The sequence below is a fragment of the Choloepus didactylus genome, chromosome 9, assembly GCF_015220235.1.
Source record: "Choloepus didactylus isolate mChoDid1 chromosome 9, mChoDid1.pri, whole genome shotgun sequence".
Classification (NCBI taxonomy): domain Eukaryota; kingdom Metazoa; phylum Chordata; class Mammalia; order Pilosa; family Megalonychidae; genus Choloepus; species Choloepus didactylus.
In genome coordinates, this window is record NC_051315.1 from 42,277,617 (window position 1) to 42,295,870 (window position 18,254).

Genomic DNA, 18,254 nt, shown 5'->3' on the forward strand with positions numbered 1-18,254 from the left:
CGCTTTTTTTTTTAAGCAGTTTTTCTTCTTACATATTAAATAAGACCTTGGCTTATTCATGCTGAACATGGTATTTGATTAAGAAATAGTCAAACAATTGAAACAATATGGATGCATTGAATATTCATTTTTTTAGGTGAAGGAAATGAGTCCAACCTGAAATAGTGCAATATTTTATAAAGCACATTTTCAAAGCATCTCATGCCCCACAACTGCCCTGTGAGATCAGTAATTTAGATGCTCTTATTTATACCGAATAATAGAGAAGAAAAAAGAAGTTAAATAGCTTGCCCCAGTTATTGGGTGCTGAGAACAATAACTCAATTCTTCCTTCTCCCAGACCAGTGTTGTCTCTGCTATGTCATCCTCCTTAGTCAGAGTCTGGTTCAAAACCGCCTTGAGAATCTTAAAAACAAACACACTCACATACACACATGCTTACACATACCACACTGAAATATAATCATGATTTAAAAAAAAGCACATAGGGAGTACAGCTATAAGAATAAAATGTTTAATTTATTTAAACAATATTGCCAATTTATACATATAAATTCTGAAATCTGAAAAACTGAATAACACATTGTAGAAATTAAGAACTCTCATAGGTACCTGCAATTCTTTCTTTCTGATGATAATATGGTATACAAACTTTTTTTTTTTTGGCAGATGTTCATAAACATTGGTGATAAATGAGTATATTTCCTAAACACCTAATGAAGACAACTAACATTGAATGGGGCCTTTGATGTAATAACAAAACAACACATAACACCTTGCTTGCATAGTCGTTTTACCTACAGGTGTTTTTAGAATTGAAGTTTTTAACATCCAAGACAGGTGCGACTTAGTCTGGGCCAGTCAGCCACATCACGTAAATGGCAGGATTTGGTACTTGCCAGAAGGATGGAAGGCGGCTGTCAGTAAAATGAACCATAGCACTTGAACAAAGCAATAGGAACCTTTTTGTCAACTGGGTGTAGTACATGGCTAATAACATTTTTCCCCTCCATGTATTGTATAGTACCCACAGGAGAGTAGGACTGGTGAAGTAAAATGAACTTGAAACATCTTAAATGCATTTCTTGATGCCTTTTCATACATTATGCATTTTTTAAAAATGTGTTTCATATTCAACTTAGTGAGTTTTTGATATAATGCTGTTTTAATATGGCCATGCATGCACAGGACATTTATAATTGTTTTCATGTAACACCATATTTAGATTGCATTTGCATATAAAGAACTCTAATCTCTTACCTTGCTTATAGTTCTTAAGTTGCCAAACCTAGATAATAAATTCATATTTAAGGTTATTACATCAAATAATTTATTTCCCCACAAATTAAATTATTAAATGTAACTAGAAAGAGGAAAGATATTGATTTTGGGGGGAACAGAGTCCAGACTTTTCTAAGACCAGATGAATCCTGTTGACTTCAAGGAACTTCAGACCTTGGTCAGTCATGTGGCATATAAGACCTAATTAGAAATGAGCATTGATGTCACTGGGATACAGAACAAGCATAAATAATTGACAGCATTTCTTTGCTTCCTACCTGTGGGTGCTTTGGAAGCATATTTGTATATTAACCTTCTACCCAAGTGAAAAATAAGCTTAGTCTCCAGAATTAGCTACAGTCAATGCAATTTTAGGTAAACCTGAACATTTACTTTTGGGGATGATGGAAGGTTGGTCCTGCAATAAAACATGTAAGTTCCGAGTAGGGGGAGGAAAATGAGAGAAAGCACAACAGGGTTTAAAAGAGTATCTAATTATCTCCCCAGTGAACATTTTCTTACCCTAAAAATCCACTATAAAATACTCCAACCTGATTTAAGAAAATGAGTCATGTGAGAAAACACCAGACCCAAGGTGCTTTTCTTTCCCTTTCATAGATTATCGTCTAGATTCTGACTATAAAACATTAATTGTAAGATAATTCACTTAGAAATTGTCATGACACAAATATCATTCATAAGAAATATCTAATTACACTGATAGATCATGATTTTCATTGTTGTTGATGTTTGTTGCTATTTGTTTATTTGTTGTTCCTGGTAGGCATTATCTTCATGAGGGTAAACTAACCTACCCTATTTGAGATACAAGCTTCCACATCTAATTTGCTATCATGCTTTCTCCCGTCCCTGCATGCTATTGATTTTCAGTGGATTAGAGCTAAAATGATGCATAATCTTAAAACAGCTCTACTAATCATGCTGTGGGTGGAGGTTTTATGAAAAATAGACTGTGTTCATCCTGCTGAGTTAGTACTTAGAATACATTTGGAAATCAGCTTGAAAGTCAATTAGTATATTTGATTAGATAATACATGATAATGTAAAGTAGACCATAAGAAAGTTGTAGTAAAAGGAAATAATTCCATAAAAAAGGATAAAATTAAAATAAAGGTATATTGTCACAAAATAATTAAATTGCAACATATCAGCTATATTGTTTGAAGAAGCTAAATTAACATTTAAATTATCATTTATATGTAAGTTGGTTTTCATTTTTTGCAGAAAAACAGTTGTATGCCCCATCATTGATGTGATTAGTGATGATACCTTTGAATATATGGCCGGGTCAGACATGACTTATGGGGGTTTTAACTGGAAACTGAATTTCCGCTGGTATCCTGTTCCCCAAAGAGAAATGGATAGGAGGAAAGGAGACAGGACTTTACCAGTCAGGTATGTAGATCCTATCTCCCAAAGAGTAGCCTGTGTTCTGTTACAATTAAGGAAGTATTGTAAATCTGTGTTCTCATTTTTGTCTTTTAAAGTCATATATTTATTCTTCATGTACGCATGTGCAGTATAACTTCTGGGAATATTGAAAATCAGTTAAGTCCTGAAAATATTTTTATTTTTTAATCTCTTACATATTACAGCTTCATGTAGTATTTTATTACAAATACATCTTACAAAGGTGTTTATACATGATAGATAATAGAAATGCAAACACTTCATGATCATATAAGAATCAATGAGATATTAAAGCTAGTTAAATTAAATCTAATATATGTAAACTTAAGTATTGGCAGAAGAACCACATTGATTTTGTAACTTTGTGTATTCTTTCATTCGAAATATTTTTATTGTGAATTTACTATGTGACAAAGGTGTTCTAACCTTTACCCTTCAGGTAAATATACATCTTAGCTAAAAGTATGTGCTTAATAATAGAAATATTATCAAAACTGAAATAGCCAAAATGTTTTGGTAAATACTCTAAATTTACTCAAATTAAAGGCCTGTGTTCCATATAGATACAATAGAAATACCCATTTGGAGAAGTTTAATATATTAACAGTTGTGAAGGATTTATTGCTTATTCCAAATTACTTAAAACAGCTACTTCATTTGAAAATATATACTCATACATTATGTGTTTACTCTTAATGCAAAACAAGAAATATTTGCTTCTATATTTGTCTAAATGAGCAGTACCCAATTTATTAACACAAAATCATTACCCTCCTATCTGAAAACATTATTGTGTATCTTATCTGCAACCAAAAAAAATGACTTCTTGCACAGTACTCTGGGAAGGAAGTTCACTATTTTAACTCTTTAATGACCAATTTGGTAAATCATCATTTAGTTGGAACAATAGAGCAATACTCTTACATTATAAAACAACATAATATAACCCATTATCTAACAAGAATAACTCATAACATTTTAAGGGAATGATTATTTAATTATATAATGGATTAATTGAGCTGAACTCTAAAAATTGGCTAGTGGAAGAGGGCAGCTAAATCATTTTTTATTGAACAATTAAATATTGTAGTAGGGTCTTAAAGAGACATACTACATCAAAGAGAAAAAATCTTGCTCCAACAATTACATAAAGACATATGAAGTTATTATGTCAATATTTAAAGTATAATTTATCCAGTAGCACTGAAAACTTGCTATAATCTTCACATTTACCAAACCTTGTTGATCTTTGCCTTTAACAACCTAAAGAAAGGCAGTGGATCATATTATCAGTGTGTATTAGAATTTCTGTTTTTCCAGATGATAGCTTCATTTAGTATTATCTGATTTTTAATCTTCAGTTTGCAAGTGAAAATTGTCAAAATGCTTGTCCAGTATACTTAAATTATAAAGTGTTTATTTATTTGAAAATGACGTTTTACACAATGCATGGTTGTATTCATTGTTTCTTTAAACACATTGACAAAAGACATGCTTTATTTAACTTTATTATCTTACAGAGTCAAAAGGTAGATAATTAAAAAATAGCCACATCCACAGCAAGGAATCACTGATGGCATTCTTAAAAATAAAGTTCTACATAGAAACCAGCCATTATGTCTCAACTTTCATTAACTAAGGCAAAAGATGAGGCATTTTATTTGCTTTATTTTAGTCACAATGTATGTGGTTTTAACGTAGTCACATGAAGAGCTGATAAAATTGAAGTATATTTGATTTGTTCACCTCAGGAACTGCAAGTCATTTTATTTTCTAAAATGCTGAGGGAGCTGGAGCAAGAGAAACAGAAGTCTCAGTCTTTGCTGAAGTTTCTAGATTTTTTATGGCAAAAGGTTAATTAATTCACTGGCTGTGCTATAATAGCCTGCAGGTAATTTTCATCAGCATAGCTGTAATGTTAATTTTCTCTGTACTTGTAATCTGTTACTTGAAGATGTGATCATTTTTCTCACATTCGTACAAACAGATAAATCATTCTAGATGTTGATCGCAGAATTTTTTCCTACTTGTTAACAGATTTTTGAATAGCTAAAATGATTAAAGTAAGGTTGAAATTTTGGTTTTCTTTGTGGAATGCTTCATTTAAAATGTCAGTTATGACAGACGTTTTGTAGTCACTCTAATTGGCTAGTTAGTCATCATTTAGAAATATGATCATGGATCTGCATAAATTGAGAACCAACTTAAACTCATGGCCCTAACTTAGTTATTCCACTGTTACATTAAAGCTTTAAGTTGTCACACTCTGGGCTTTGATATTTTATTTTGATAAGAAATGGGGTTTTTCTAAATACTCAGCATTTATGAAGTTATGGGAATGAGATAATAGAATTCATATTCTGAATATTTAGGTTTCTTAATCAGTTGATCCCCCTTGAGATTTTTTTTTTAGAAAAGTTCTAGGTTTACAGAAACATCATACTTCACATGTAGGGTTGCCATACATCCCCCAAATACAAGCAGTTTCCCCTATTATTAACATTGCATTATGTAGCATTTTTGTTAAAATTGAAGAAACAAATTATTATAAATATACTATTAACTACAGTCCATATTTTACATTGGGGCTCCTCTTTCTGTTGTACAGTTCTATGTTATTTTTAATTTTTATTCTGGTAAAATTTTGCGTTTTAATCATTTTCATATTTACAATTTGGTAGTGTTAATTACATTCACTGTGTTGTGCTGATAAACTCACTACCGTCCATTACCCAAACTTTTCCGTCACCCCAAACAGAAATTCTATATGAATTAAGCATTAACTCCTCATTCCCTCCTTGTGTTCTGGCCCCTAGAAACCTGTGTTCTAGTTTCTGATTCTATGAATTTGCATATTTTGATTATTTCATGTGATATCATACAATATTTATCCTTATATATATATATTTAAGTATATATATATAAGTATAGCTTATTTCACAAAACATAATGCCTTCCAGGTTCATCTATATTGCAGCAAGAATCAGAACTTCTTTCCTCTTTATAGCTGAATAATATTCCACTAGGTGTATCCATCACATTTTGTTTATCCATTCATCTGTTGATGGACACTTGGGTTACATCTGTCTTTGGAAATTTCAGATAATGCCACTATGAAATCAGTGTGAAAATACCTGGTTGAGTCCCTGCTTTCAATTCCTTTGGGTATATACTAAAAGGGGTTTGCTGGGTCGTATGGTAATTCTATACTTAACTTTCTGAGGAAGCATCACGCTTTTCCATGGTTTACCATTTTTCAATGCCACTGAAACTTGGAGAATGTTCCTATTTTTCCACATCCCTTCCAACACTTGTGATTATCTCTTTATCTTTTTAATAGTAGCCATTCTAATTAGTATGAAATGGTATCTCATTATGGTTTTGATTTGCATTCCCTAATGGCTAATGATGTTGAGATCTTTTCATGTCTTTATTGGCCATTTGTATATCTTCTTTGGAGAAATATCTATTCAAGTCTTCTGCCCATTTTTTATTATTTTTTGTTGTTGTTGTTTTTTTGTTGTTGTTGAATGTAGAATTTCATTTTATATTCTGGATATTAAACCATATAAGATATGTGGTCTCCAAATATTTTCTCCCATTCTCTAGGTTGCCATTTTGCTTTCATAATAAAGCCCTTTGAGTTTCAAAAGTTTTTAACTTTGATGAGGTCTCATTTATCTATTTTTTCTTTTGTAGTTTGTGCTTATGGTGTTAATTTAAGAAAACATTGCCTAATGCAAGTTCCTGAATATGCTTCCCAATGTTTTCTTCTAGGAGTCTTATAGTTTTGGTTCTTATATTTAAATCTTTGGTCCATTTTGAGTTAATTTTTTATATGGTGTGAGATAGGGATCCCCCCTTCAGTCTTTTACTTATGGATATCCAGTTTTCCCAATACCATTTGCTGAAAGACTTCTTTCCCCATTGAGTGGACTAGGCAATCTCATCAAAAGTCAATCAGCCATAAATGTGGGGGTTTACCTCTGAACTATTAATTCCCTTTGTCTATCTGTATGTTCTTATGCCAGTATCACACTGTTTTGATTACTGTAGCTTTGTAATAAGTTTTAAAATTGTCAAGTCTGAGTCCTCCAAATTTGTTCTTCTTTTACATGATGGTTTTGGTAATTCAGGACCTGTTTCCCTTCCATATAAATGTGATGATTTGCTCTTTATTTCTGCAAAGAAAGCTTTTGGAATTTTGATTGGCATTGTGTTGAATTTGTAAATTGCTCTGTATAAAATCAACATCTTAACAGTGTTTAGTCATCCAATCCATGGACATGGAAAGTTTTTTAATTTATTTAGGTCTTCTAACATTTCTTTGAGCAATTTTTATAGTTTCCTGTGTATAAGTCCTTTACATTCTTGGTTAAATTTCTTCCTAGACACTTTATTCTTTTAGTTGCCACTGAAAATGTAATTTTATTCTTGATTTCATCTTGAAATTGTTCATTCTTAACCCATAGAAACACTATTGATTTTTGCTTCTTGATCTAGTACACCTCCAATTTGATGAACTAAATTTTTAGCTCTAGTAACCTTGTTGGGGATTTTTCAGGGCTTTCTGTGTATAGGATCATGTCCTCTGCAAATAGGGAAAGTTTTACTTTTTCCTTTCTAAATTTGGATGCCTTTTTTTTTTTTCTTGCCTAAATGCTTGGGCTGGAACCTCTATTACAGTGTTGAGCAACAGTGGTGACAGAGGGTATCTTTGACTTGTAATTGATTCTAGGAAAAAAGTTTTCAATCTTTCAACATTGAATATGATATTAGCTGTTTTTCCTATGTGCTGTTTACCATGTTGAGGAAGTTTCCTTTTATTCCTAGTTTTCTGAATGTTTAAATCAAGAAAAGGTGCCAGATTTTGTCAGATGCCTTTTATGTGTCAACTGAAATGATCATGTTTTTTTTTTGTTTTTTGTTTTTTTTTCTTTCATCCTATTAATGTGGTATTTACATTAATTGATTTTCTTTGTTGAACCACCCTTGCACATCTTGGATAAATCCCACTTGATCATGACGTATAATTCTTTTAATGTATGGCTGGATTCATTTTGCTAGTATTTTGTTTAGGATTTTTGGATCTGTATTCATAAGGGATATTGACCTGCAATTTTCTTTTCTTGTGGTATCTTTGTGTCTTAAAGCCACTAATCCTTTGCCCCAGGCTACTTCTGCCTGAAGGGCAAGTTCTTGGAGTGTGAGCCACATAGACATGTCCTTGTTCAGTCTTTCAGGCTGCCACCCAATAGATTAGCACCAACATATAGGCATGGCAGTATAGGTGTTACTCTGCTCCTTCCAGAACACGACCAGGGACTCACAATGGAAATGCAGGCAGGTGCCACACAACACTGGGGAATTGTTTAAAAAGGGGCCAGCAAAAACTTCTTGAGCTTCTCCTACCAGTTTTACATTGTGCTTTCTTGAGTTGGCACTTGCCCAGTTACTGCAACCCTTTAACTTAACCAGAGTTAAGGAAAATGGCTCTGCCAGTTTTTGCTAGTTTTTGGAAGATTCTGTTTCTTGTAGCACCTTACACCAACAGTTTGGTACTAGAATTTTTCGCCCTTGACATTTTAGTAGCAAAGTGTATGACTTTTCAAGATTATCTCAATTAGTCATAAACTAGTAATCTGTGTACCAGATATGGCCTATAGATTTGTTATATTTGGCCTACATAGTATTTTGCATTTTAAAAAAGTGTTTACCAGTGTTTTTTTAATGAGTAGTTTTAAATAGGTCTTGATTTCCAGCTTTATTGAAAAGTCAGAAGATCTTGTTAAAATGGTTCAACATTCCTACTTGACACTTTGAACTGGAGTTGAGCAGAAGCTGCCCATTTACAGGTGATGTGAAAGTTTAGCCCATTCCCCACAGCTTATAATTGTCTTCCTGAGACTAAAACAGAGTTTCAGTTACCATTTGTTATTATTCTTGCACTTAGATTTTTCTGGGAGAAATATTTATCTGCACCTATATATGTCTCAGTTAAAGGTGAGAAAAATATATCTGTTGCAATCATCCTACCTCATAGAACAACTTTAATTGCCTGGCTCCTATCATCATTCAGATTTATGACCCTTAGCTTAGAGGTACTATCAGGGAAGTGGCTAAGTTTGAAACTCATCAAAGATGATAGCTCAGCATGAATATGCATTCACATTACCTAATGAAATAGGCAACTAATATCATTAGTTACTTGGTAGTGCAGATAATCCTACAAATTAGTTAATTAATTTGGGGGTGCATTATGCAATTTTGCTAAAACATTCAACTTTTTAGATTATTTACTTTGGGCTTTTGAAATGAGTTTGATTCCTTTTGCAGACATACTGGTAAGCACTGTGCTTGGTTGTTCATACAGAAGTCAGTCTCTGCTATAAATTTGCTCACTGTCTGGCACTGACCATATGTCGGCTGGATGAGAGAAAGAAGTCAGCATGAATGGCCAGGTGTGGATGTACGTGAGTTAACTGCCTGCTGGTAAAGTGGTGTACACTTCTGCAAAAGAGCCTGGCATAAATCTTATTGATTGCTTTGGTTTATTAATGATACCTCAGTAGACAGTCATAAAGATATTAGTTTCTACTTTAATTTCTCATTGGTTAAAATACATTTATTAGAAACCTACAGGTGAAATTATTTTCAAGTCTAAACGTTTTTACCCTTTGTATCCTCATGGGCTCTTTTACATGTAATTATTATTAATATTTTTAATATGATTTCTCTCATTCTTACTTGGCATACTATGTTAAGTACCCTCCCAAAGTAAAACAAAAGATTTTTAGATTTCGTTTTAGTGCTTGCTATTCTTATAAATAAAAAATAGATGTAGTCATTATATTTTATTCCTAACATTTTAATTACTTTTGAATCCCTTTTTATTAACATTTGCCTGAACTCACATTTATTTATTTTTCTTTCAGTTAGTATTAGGAATTTATAAAGAGTATCAAATAATAGCATGGTTATTAATATCTCAGATTATGACTATCATGCCTTTATTGTGAACAACTCATAGAATGTTCACATAATTATCTCCTGTATCCTTCTAATATGTTATCATAGAAGAAGAACTGAAACTGGCTTTGGAAGATCTGAGTTTTATTTTGAGCTCCTCCTATTGAGAAATCACCCAGTCTTCTCAATTATAAAATGGAAAGTTTTCTCTCTGCCTTGCTTAACTTATGAAGTGCTGTAAAATATTAATTGAGCAAATGTATTTGAAAGGTATTAGCTTTTATATTCATTTCTGATAATTTAAGTAATGTATGTACATTACAAAATAAATATATCAAAAAGTATGAAGAATCAGAAAAGCTTCACTGAGACATCTGTTTTAGTATTTTGCTAGTATTTCTTTCCAGAACTTTCTTTCTAGATGCATTTCTCCACAATTTAAAAGTTGGTGTATCAGGAGTGTTTTCCCATGCTTTTGAATTTTTTTCACTAATAAAATTTTAATGGCTGCTTAATATGTCAATTATTTACTTAGGTTTTTCCCTATATTCTTTGGAGAAAATAGCATATATATATTAACTATTTCTGAGTGATTTTAAGGGATAATTTATAATACTTTCTGGAAGTCTGTTGAGATGAGAAGAAAACAGGGGTAATATAGAAAGTATTCGGGATGATGAATTAAATATCACATTTATATACTGAATAATTTTGTCACATTTGCCTAAAGATTTTAAAACATGATTTCAGCTTTCACTTTGTTTATTTTAATTATTTTAGTTTTTATTGGAGAAGTTCAGGGTTTTGAATTAAGTGATAGTAAAAGCAAGTGGAAATTTGCACAAATGACTATACATCCGTTTGGAAGCTTAAGGCTTATTGGGCTGTGAGGATTATAAAACAGGATTAAAGAAAAGGGGAGGGGTAAATTGTTTATTGGAATATAGGTTTTTAAGCACAAGTTAAGAATAGTTGATTCCAATGCTTGTTGGTAAATGGGTTTGGGTGCAACAAAACAAGTCTTTTGTACATACTAAGCAGAACTTTCTTTAATCTTTTTTCTTATCCTCAAAAATAGCGTTGAAGCTGTGGTTCATAAACCTTACAGGATTTGAGTAAGCTTCCTTGCTCAGAAGCTGAGTCAGCAAAAACTTTTAGAATGGCAACTTCATACCCAAACATATATTTAAATGAGTGTCACAGTGTGCACTATTCCACCAAACTTTCCATTAGTTCTCTGTAAAAATCTTTCTAATCAACTTAATTTGATTTTTCCCATGCTCTAATAGAAGCATATTGTGCCTTTGCTTCTTTTCTCTCACTTCTGCATTTTATATTGGGCATAGTGGACAGAACAAGAAAAGAAGGAAAGAAACTGACAGCACTTAACTTTCCTCTGGTTTCTAAACCTGCAAAATATTTACCAAATGAAGCCATTAAATTTTACAATTTAAAAAAGCAAAGTTATGTAAACATTTCAGCTATTCATGCCTCTCATTTATGCAAATAATAAAATGTTTATTTTTAACATTGTTCTTCATTATGGTTTATAATTTATTAGAAATGTTACTAATACAGATCCAACCCTAACAGTCTAGATACTATGTTATTTGACCATTGCAAATACCCTAAAGCTGTACTATAGTCTCTCAAACCTTCTTAGAGCTTTCCTCCAGAGACTTTCATTGTTTGCCATGTAAGAATAGAGTCCTGGTATATCAAAAGGAAAACTTAGTGAGAAGAAATGGTGTTTCAGTGACTTTGAAACAAAAGGCTTCTTAAAAGCAGTGGTAAAATTTGCAGGAAAACATGGTGCATAAATTTGGAGCTTGAAATCAGGAAATGTGTATTTCTAATTTACCCCTTAAATCCCTTCCTGGACAGGTTATGTAGCTAAATTGAGAAAAGAAGAATGGAAAGAAAGTATTGTCTTAATTCTGCGACTAGCTAGTTGCAAGGTCATGAAAGTATCATTTAAACACATTGCACCTAAATTTGGTTGACTAAATAATTTGTAGGAATTTTAGATTTCTAAAATTTTACTGTTCTATCAAAAAATAAATTAGACAGTGATAATAAAAATAAACTTAATTATAATCTTAGTAAAAATAGATGTTTTCATCTTTCTTAATAATAATATTTAAGATGTATAATACTTGCTGTATATCAGTAGTATTCTGAGAAAGTTATATACATTAACTTGTATGATTCCCATTTTACAGATGATTAAACTGAGGCACAGAGTTTAAGAGACCTATTGAGTGAAGGTCACTGTTGGGTTAGATTTTGAAACTTGTCAATCTAGCTATAAAGGCCATACTCCTAACCCCTAAATTTCTTAGAGATTCCTTATTCTCTATATGCTTTTCACACACATGGTAATTATCCCAGTGTGAAAGATAGGACATATTGTCTTCTTGGTGAAAACTCAGGTGATGCATTTTAGCATTAGGCAGAATTAAATGCATTATATCACAATATCTGCTGATTTAACAACTCTCTGTAAAAATCCTCAGTATTTTTCCATGCACAAATGCTTACTTTCTGGAGTACACCAATACTAGACATTGTTAAAAAGCTTTATATCTTCAGTTCCCACTACTATCAAATGCCAATCTCCAAAAATTCTAGGTGATAGGGCCTTTAAAAATCTCATATTAGTGAATGTGTTTTTGTTACTCATCAATTTTTAGCAGATGTAGGCACATTTTTTTCTGTTAATTTCAGAAGTAAAATTGCAGGTGATTTTAACTTTGCAAAAAGATTGTTTTTTGGTCAGGAAGGTATAGAGTTCATGTGTGTATTGTCTTAATTATAAAAATATTAGTAATCTAGTATGTTAAAACAAATATATTGGATATGCTTATGGAAATGGTAAAATTTATGCAGAAATAAATGTAGAACTCAATAAGTGTCAAGTACTTTGAGAGAGACAGAGATAAAGGGCTACAGTAGGATGTGGAAATGGAAGATTATATCAGATTGGGAGAGAGAGATATTGTGCTGAGGACAAGCTTCATGAAATATGTAACATTTGTATTGGCCTGAGAATAGAGAAGGTATGGACATGTAAGTGGAATTTACAAAGGGGAATCCAGATGACAAAATAATGTGATCAAATGCATCAGGGTGGGAGAGTGTGAAACATTTATTGGTAACAGCTAAGCACAGTTTTTAGTTTTTATATAGGGGAATAGTTAAGGAGGGGAGGGCATTGGGTGACACCAAATTACTGATGACAGGATAAGAAGCTGGAACTTATTCCTTATAATATGTTTTTGAACATCTGGTTAATATTTTAGAAGAGTTTTGATTTAGAAAAATTAATCTGCATATGGTTTACATACAAGATAAATTTTGGAAACAGCAGACTGTAGATACAAAGTTTTTTAGGAAATAACGAGAACTAAAATTGAGTAATGACCATGATAACAGTGAACAGAGTCAAAAATACTGCAGGAAAAAAAAAAACACAGTATTTTGGGAAATCATTGAATGTGGCATGGAAAAGAAAGTTGGTGAGAGGTAGTTTCATCATTTTATATTAGGAGTCTGGAAGAAATAAAGGATATTGCAAGAAAAACAGATACGGAAATTCCAAGTTCTATGTTATACATACGAAGCAGAATCAGAAGGAATTTTTGAAGGAAACATCCAGAAAATAATTTAAAAAACACAACAGTTACAGAGGGAAAACAAAATACAGATTAGGAGTTAGACCCTTAGAGGTAACATTTAAAGACATATGATGAATGAGCTTACACAGGTAAAGAATATAACAAAAGAAGAGTGCCACTGAAAATCCTTGGGAGAACTACATTTCAGGATAAGAGAAGATGTTTATTAAGTTCACATATCCACAAAACAATATTATAATGATATATAGTAGTCATGACACAGATGAGGACACCAAGAACTTGTCCAAGGTCTGACAGCCAACAGGGGGTAGAAGGAGGAAGGGGCACCAAGAAGAACCATAAAATGAGTAGTCAAATTGCTAGAAGGAAATCCTCTATAGAACAATGCCATGAGAACCAGAGGTGAAAAGGATTTCAAGCAGGGAGGCTGAGGTTAAATGCTTTCAGAGGAGGAAGTTAAGGAGAGACTATTGGAGTTCAGAATCAAAGGGGAAAAGTTATAGAAGTGGGAGCAGGATCCAGATTCTACTTACGAGGGTGAAAGGAATGGAGGAAGTATATAGAAAGTATCCTTTCAATACAGTTAACAATAAAGGGAATACAAACGATATGACCTTAGTTTGAATGAGTGGTAGGATGGAGTGAAGAAGTATTTTGGTTTAGGATAGAACATACGTGAGCAGCTTTGTAAGCTCAAGGAAACTATCTAGAAATCAAAAGCATAAAACATAGTAACAGTCAATTTGCAAGTGGCTGGATGAGTGGTTAGGAAAGAGCCCACTGAGGCAGCAAGTGCGTAAGCTGTCCTCCACTGAGAATATTCTTTTCTCTGAGACAAGAGGAAGGAGGAGGCCATGAGGAAAATACATAAACATATTGAGCTAGAGATTGAGGGAGTGTAGATTTCCTGTATTACTTTAATCCCTAGGTTCTGGAGAAGTTTTAGAAGAGTCAGTTAAAAATGAAACAGGTAAACAAATGAAGATAGCAGAGTTGTGGATGAAGCAGAGATTTAATGGCATGGATTTGTACTATGAACAATTAGCCACGTTTTATTACTTTTCCAGTGATCTCTGGGTCTTAGAAGCAGAAGTGGATGAAGTGAAGGGTTAGTTTACCCAGGAACCAAGATTTACAAAAAGAGAATTGGGTCAGACAAGGCAAGGACAAAGAACCAACTGTGTGAAGCTGGATTTTCACTGACATGGCAGAATCTGAGAAAGGGGTAGGAGGAGAGAAGCAAAAAAATTCCTTGAGAGACTATGGAGTAACTAAGGAGCCAGAATCACCAGTGAAGAATGAGGAGTGACTTCCATAAAATTGCAACGGAGGAGTTAAAAACTAGGAAGTTGTGTTCAGAGAGGCAGATTTCAGAATTCAACATTTTGGATATGAAGTAGTTCCAAAAGATTTTGAAATTCAAAACAAGGGTATGTGAATGGGGAGGTAAAATTGAAAGACATTTAGAGATGAGTAGTTTGGGGATCAATGAGACCATAGTGTTCAAAGGTATGTTAAAATGGATTTTGAAGTCCCCACCTGTGATGGGAACAGCTAGTGTGAAAAGACTTGAGAATGATTTGTCTCAAATTCAAATGTTGAAGAATATCTAATAGAGCTATGGAGGTCATGGAAATGATGAGGATGTTTAAGATGATATAGGAGGACTATAATGAGAGGAAGATTAAGGGATAATGATAGAAAGGTGATTGACTTAGAGTTAGGTGACAGAGAGACATCCAGAGGCATGGTCACATTTGAGAAGAGGTGTCTTGGGTATTACACAGGTTTCCACTGATTCAAAGAGGTAGACAGAAAGTTAAAATTTAAGACCAAAGAACATGTTGAGGTTCAAAGAACAGATGGAATTATCCAAGGCATAGTGGAACAGACTATTTTATGTACCTAGAAATGGAGTGGGGTAAGATGAAACTGGGCAAAATGACAGTACTGAAATACATTCATTCATTCTTTACTCAAAAAATTTTAGAAAGTGCTTACCATAGTTTGGATATTGTACTAAGCTTAGAGATCTGAGGATAAATAGTAGGGGATATGGAGTTTGTGTATAATGTTTTACATACAGACCTAGGGTTAGATAAAGATAGGGGATTAGAAGTTGGCTCAAGGAAAAATTAGGGAGATGGGTAGAGTAGGATGAAATGCTGAGTTATAGATTAACCTCTCCCACAGTTTAAACAAGAGATTGGTCTTTCAAGTGACACTAAGATTAGCTTCTGGGATCAGCAGAAAGCTACTAAGTCATTCATTTCAAAAGAGAGGATGAGAGGCATGTGTACCTTGAAGTGCACCTGCCTTGTTCTGGGTCCACCAATATCAATAACTCCTGAGCCAATTTACTCATCTGACCAAAAGAAATAATTTTTCAGAATCAGAATCTTCTGGTCATTATACTTTTTCCCCTCTAAGAAAGACTCATATGAAATCAACAATTGATCACACCTTTTTTCTATTTGTGCCACATGACTCCAATAGAGAGGGAACACATAAAGTCATTCAAAAGGCCTTTGTTTAAATGATCAACAGCAATAACAACAACAAAAACAATGTAAACATTATTAACTTTTTATTATGTACCTGGCACAGGACTAAGTGTTTTACTTGGTCAAAAGACAAATCAGAATTGAGTTTGCAGAATACGGCATTTATTCAGGATGCTAAAAGTTTTGCTGCAGCAAAAATGTTGAATCACTTGGAAAAATGATGCTAGCTTCTAGGGGTGGCAAGTGAATTTTAGAGACATAAAAAAGGAAGTTAGCTTGAGTTTTAATAATTGGATGGGGGTTTGTTCCTCATCAAGGGGCAGGTTTAGGGAAGGTAGACTTTACTTTGTACTGGGTCAAAAATATCCAACTAGAAACTTGATTGGCTGTCTGCACTGGCTGCTGGTGAGGCTTTCAAATTTCAAAAGATTTCCAAGGGAAACTCAAGACAGAGTTCAAAGAGAAGTAGAGCACCAGTTTTTTGTTTTGTTTGGTTTGGTTATATTTTGTTTTGTTTGACTCTGAGAGGTCCCCAGGGCATTCTCTATATAATTTTACCAATGTATATGTACTCAGTTCATTTTCACCTACTTACTTTGTGGTAGCTAATGTTTGTAGCCATTGGAATGATTATATTTTTCCCCAACAAAATTGATTGTGTTGGTTGGTTGGTTGGTTGGTTTGACATTGTATATATACAACCTTAAAAGCAAATCATCTCAGTTAATTTCAACTATAATCAAGGTTTTTAATTTGTTAGGTCCACACAAGAGAGCTAACTCATATAGAAAACATAAAAAAACAATCCTTTCTAAGAGTATCTGTTATCAGAAAAATACAGGATATTTTGAGGAATTGTATTTTTTTCTTTTTGTTATTTTTCAAATGTAAATAAAATTTAAGTTGTTCTTATGGTTAAACATATATAATTTATTTTAGCCATTTATTATACACTTCTCACATATTTATTAGAGTAATGACCAACTGTAAGATGAAATTCAATATATGTATTTAAGCTAAAATCCATTAGTATATTATTAGTAAGCAGATAAGTAGATAGGCATTTTGAACTGATCATTAAAAAATGCATCACTTAACATTCTTGAGCACTTGGTTGCATTGAGATAGGGTAATTGCAGCAATTTTTGTTTCTCATTTTATTAAGTAGGCTATCCAGAACTGTAATACCTTATATAATTATTCCCATAGAGTCCAAAACCCCAATCAGGTGAGGGTCATGGTTTCTCCATAATTACCGTCTGTTTAACTTTGTTAGTATTTCTCATTATAACTCAGAAGGTCAGTGATACTCTTCATGATAGGAACCCAGCATGACTCAAAGTAATAAAACAGCTCTGAGAGGAAGCAAGTCTCTGCTACTCCTACTGATAGATAGTTAATTACCTGAGTATAAAACAGTGAGAGCACTGGGAGAAATAGAGAACTTTGCAGTGTGGTAGATGTCCAAGTACAGTATTATCTGGTGGTTTTTCAATGAACTGTACTTTAATTAGAAGACATTAGCAATTAGAAGATATGGCAGAGGAGGATTTATTTACTTTTGAGAAAAGCAAAACATTTGGTGTATGTGTATATGTGTTTTTAACAGTCTCACAGACTCAGTTTGGATGAGCATTCCAAATCTGAGTTACTAGATCAGTGTTTCTCGTCTTCAGAAATATATTAGAATCACCTGGGAACTTTACAAAATACCAAATGTATGGCTCCACCCCAGAACAATTAAATCTCAATCTATGGAGGGTCATACCCAAGCAGAAATATGTATTTCTAAAGGTGGCCCTGGTGCTGATAATGTACTACAAAATTAGAACCACCATACTACTACAAGAATTAAAAAATAATTACGGCTGATCTGGGAACAATGAGAATTGTCATTTTTCAATTTAATTCACACTGCTTATTTTAAAAGGCTTGTATAGTCCACACATTAATCATTGTCTTTATTCAATTAACCCTTTTAAAACTTAACATCTGAATTCTTAGTTCCTATAGAGGTATTTTGAATGTGAGAACCAAAGGCATTTCTTTCTAGGAAAAAGTTTGTTTTAGAATCCATGCAAAATATCCTTCTAAAATCTCTAGATAGCAGATGGGATTTATGTTTATCCATAGGTCTATATGATTAATTCTAGCCTTTCAATTGGGTAAAGAGAAGAATAAAGAGCTTTAGATGTAAAGCTCTTATGTTAAAAATACTTTGTAACCATCGTTAGGTATTTATTTCCAATAAATATTTTATAGCATTTAGGGTTTTCATATTTAAATAGGTTGTGGAACATTTCATAGAGAAACTATGAAACCATGTCCACAGCTTCCTAGAGTTCACATTAAAATAATTTATAATTATGTGACAAAATATCACAGCTGGTAGTTTCATGATCAGTTAAACTCGTTATTGGGATGGCTGACG

The 18,254-nt window shown here is 33.0% G+C and overlaps 1 protein-coding gene across 3 annotated transcripts in view; it reads left to right on the plus strand.

Moving 5' to 3' along the window:
- The window catches only part of GALNT13 (polypeptide N-acetylgalactosaminyltransferase 13), a 574,420-nt gene that overhangs the window by 352,026 nt on the left and 204,140 nt on the right, over positions 1–18,254 (plus strand). For all 3 annotated transcript variants that reach the window (XM_037849905.1, XM_037849906.1, XM_037849908.1), the window contains one exon: positions 2,527–2,697. In XM_037849905.1, coding sequence (XP_037705833.1) covers positions 2,527–2,697 — 171 coding nt within the window. The remainder of the gene's footprint in view (positions 1–2,526; positions 2,698–18,254) is intronic.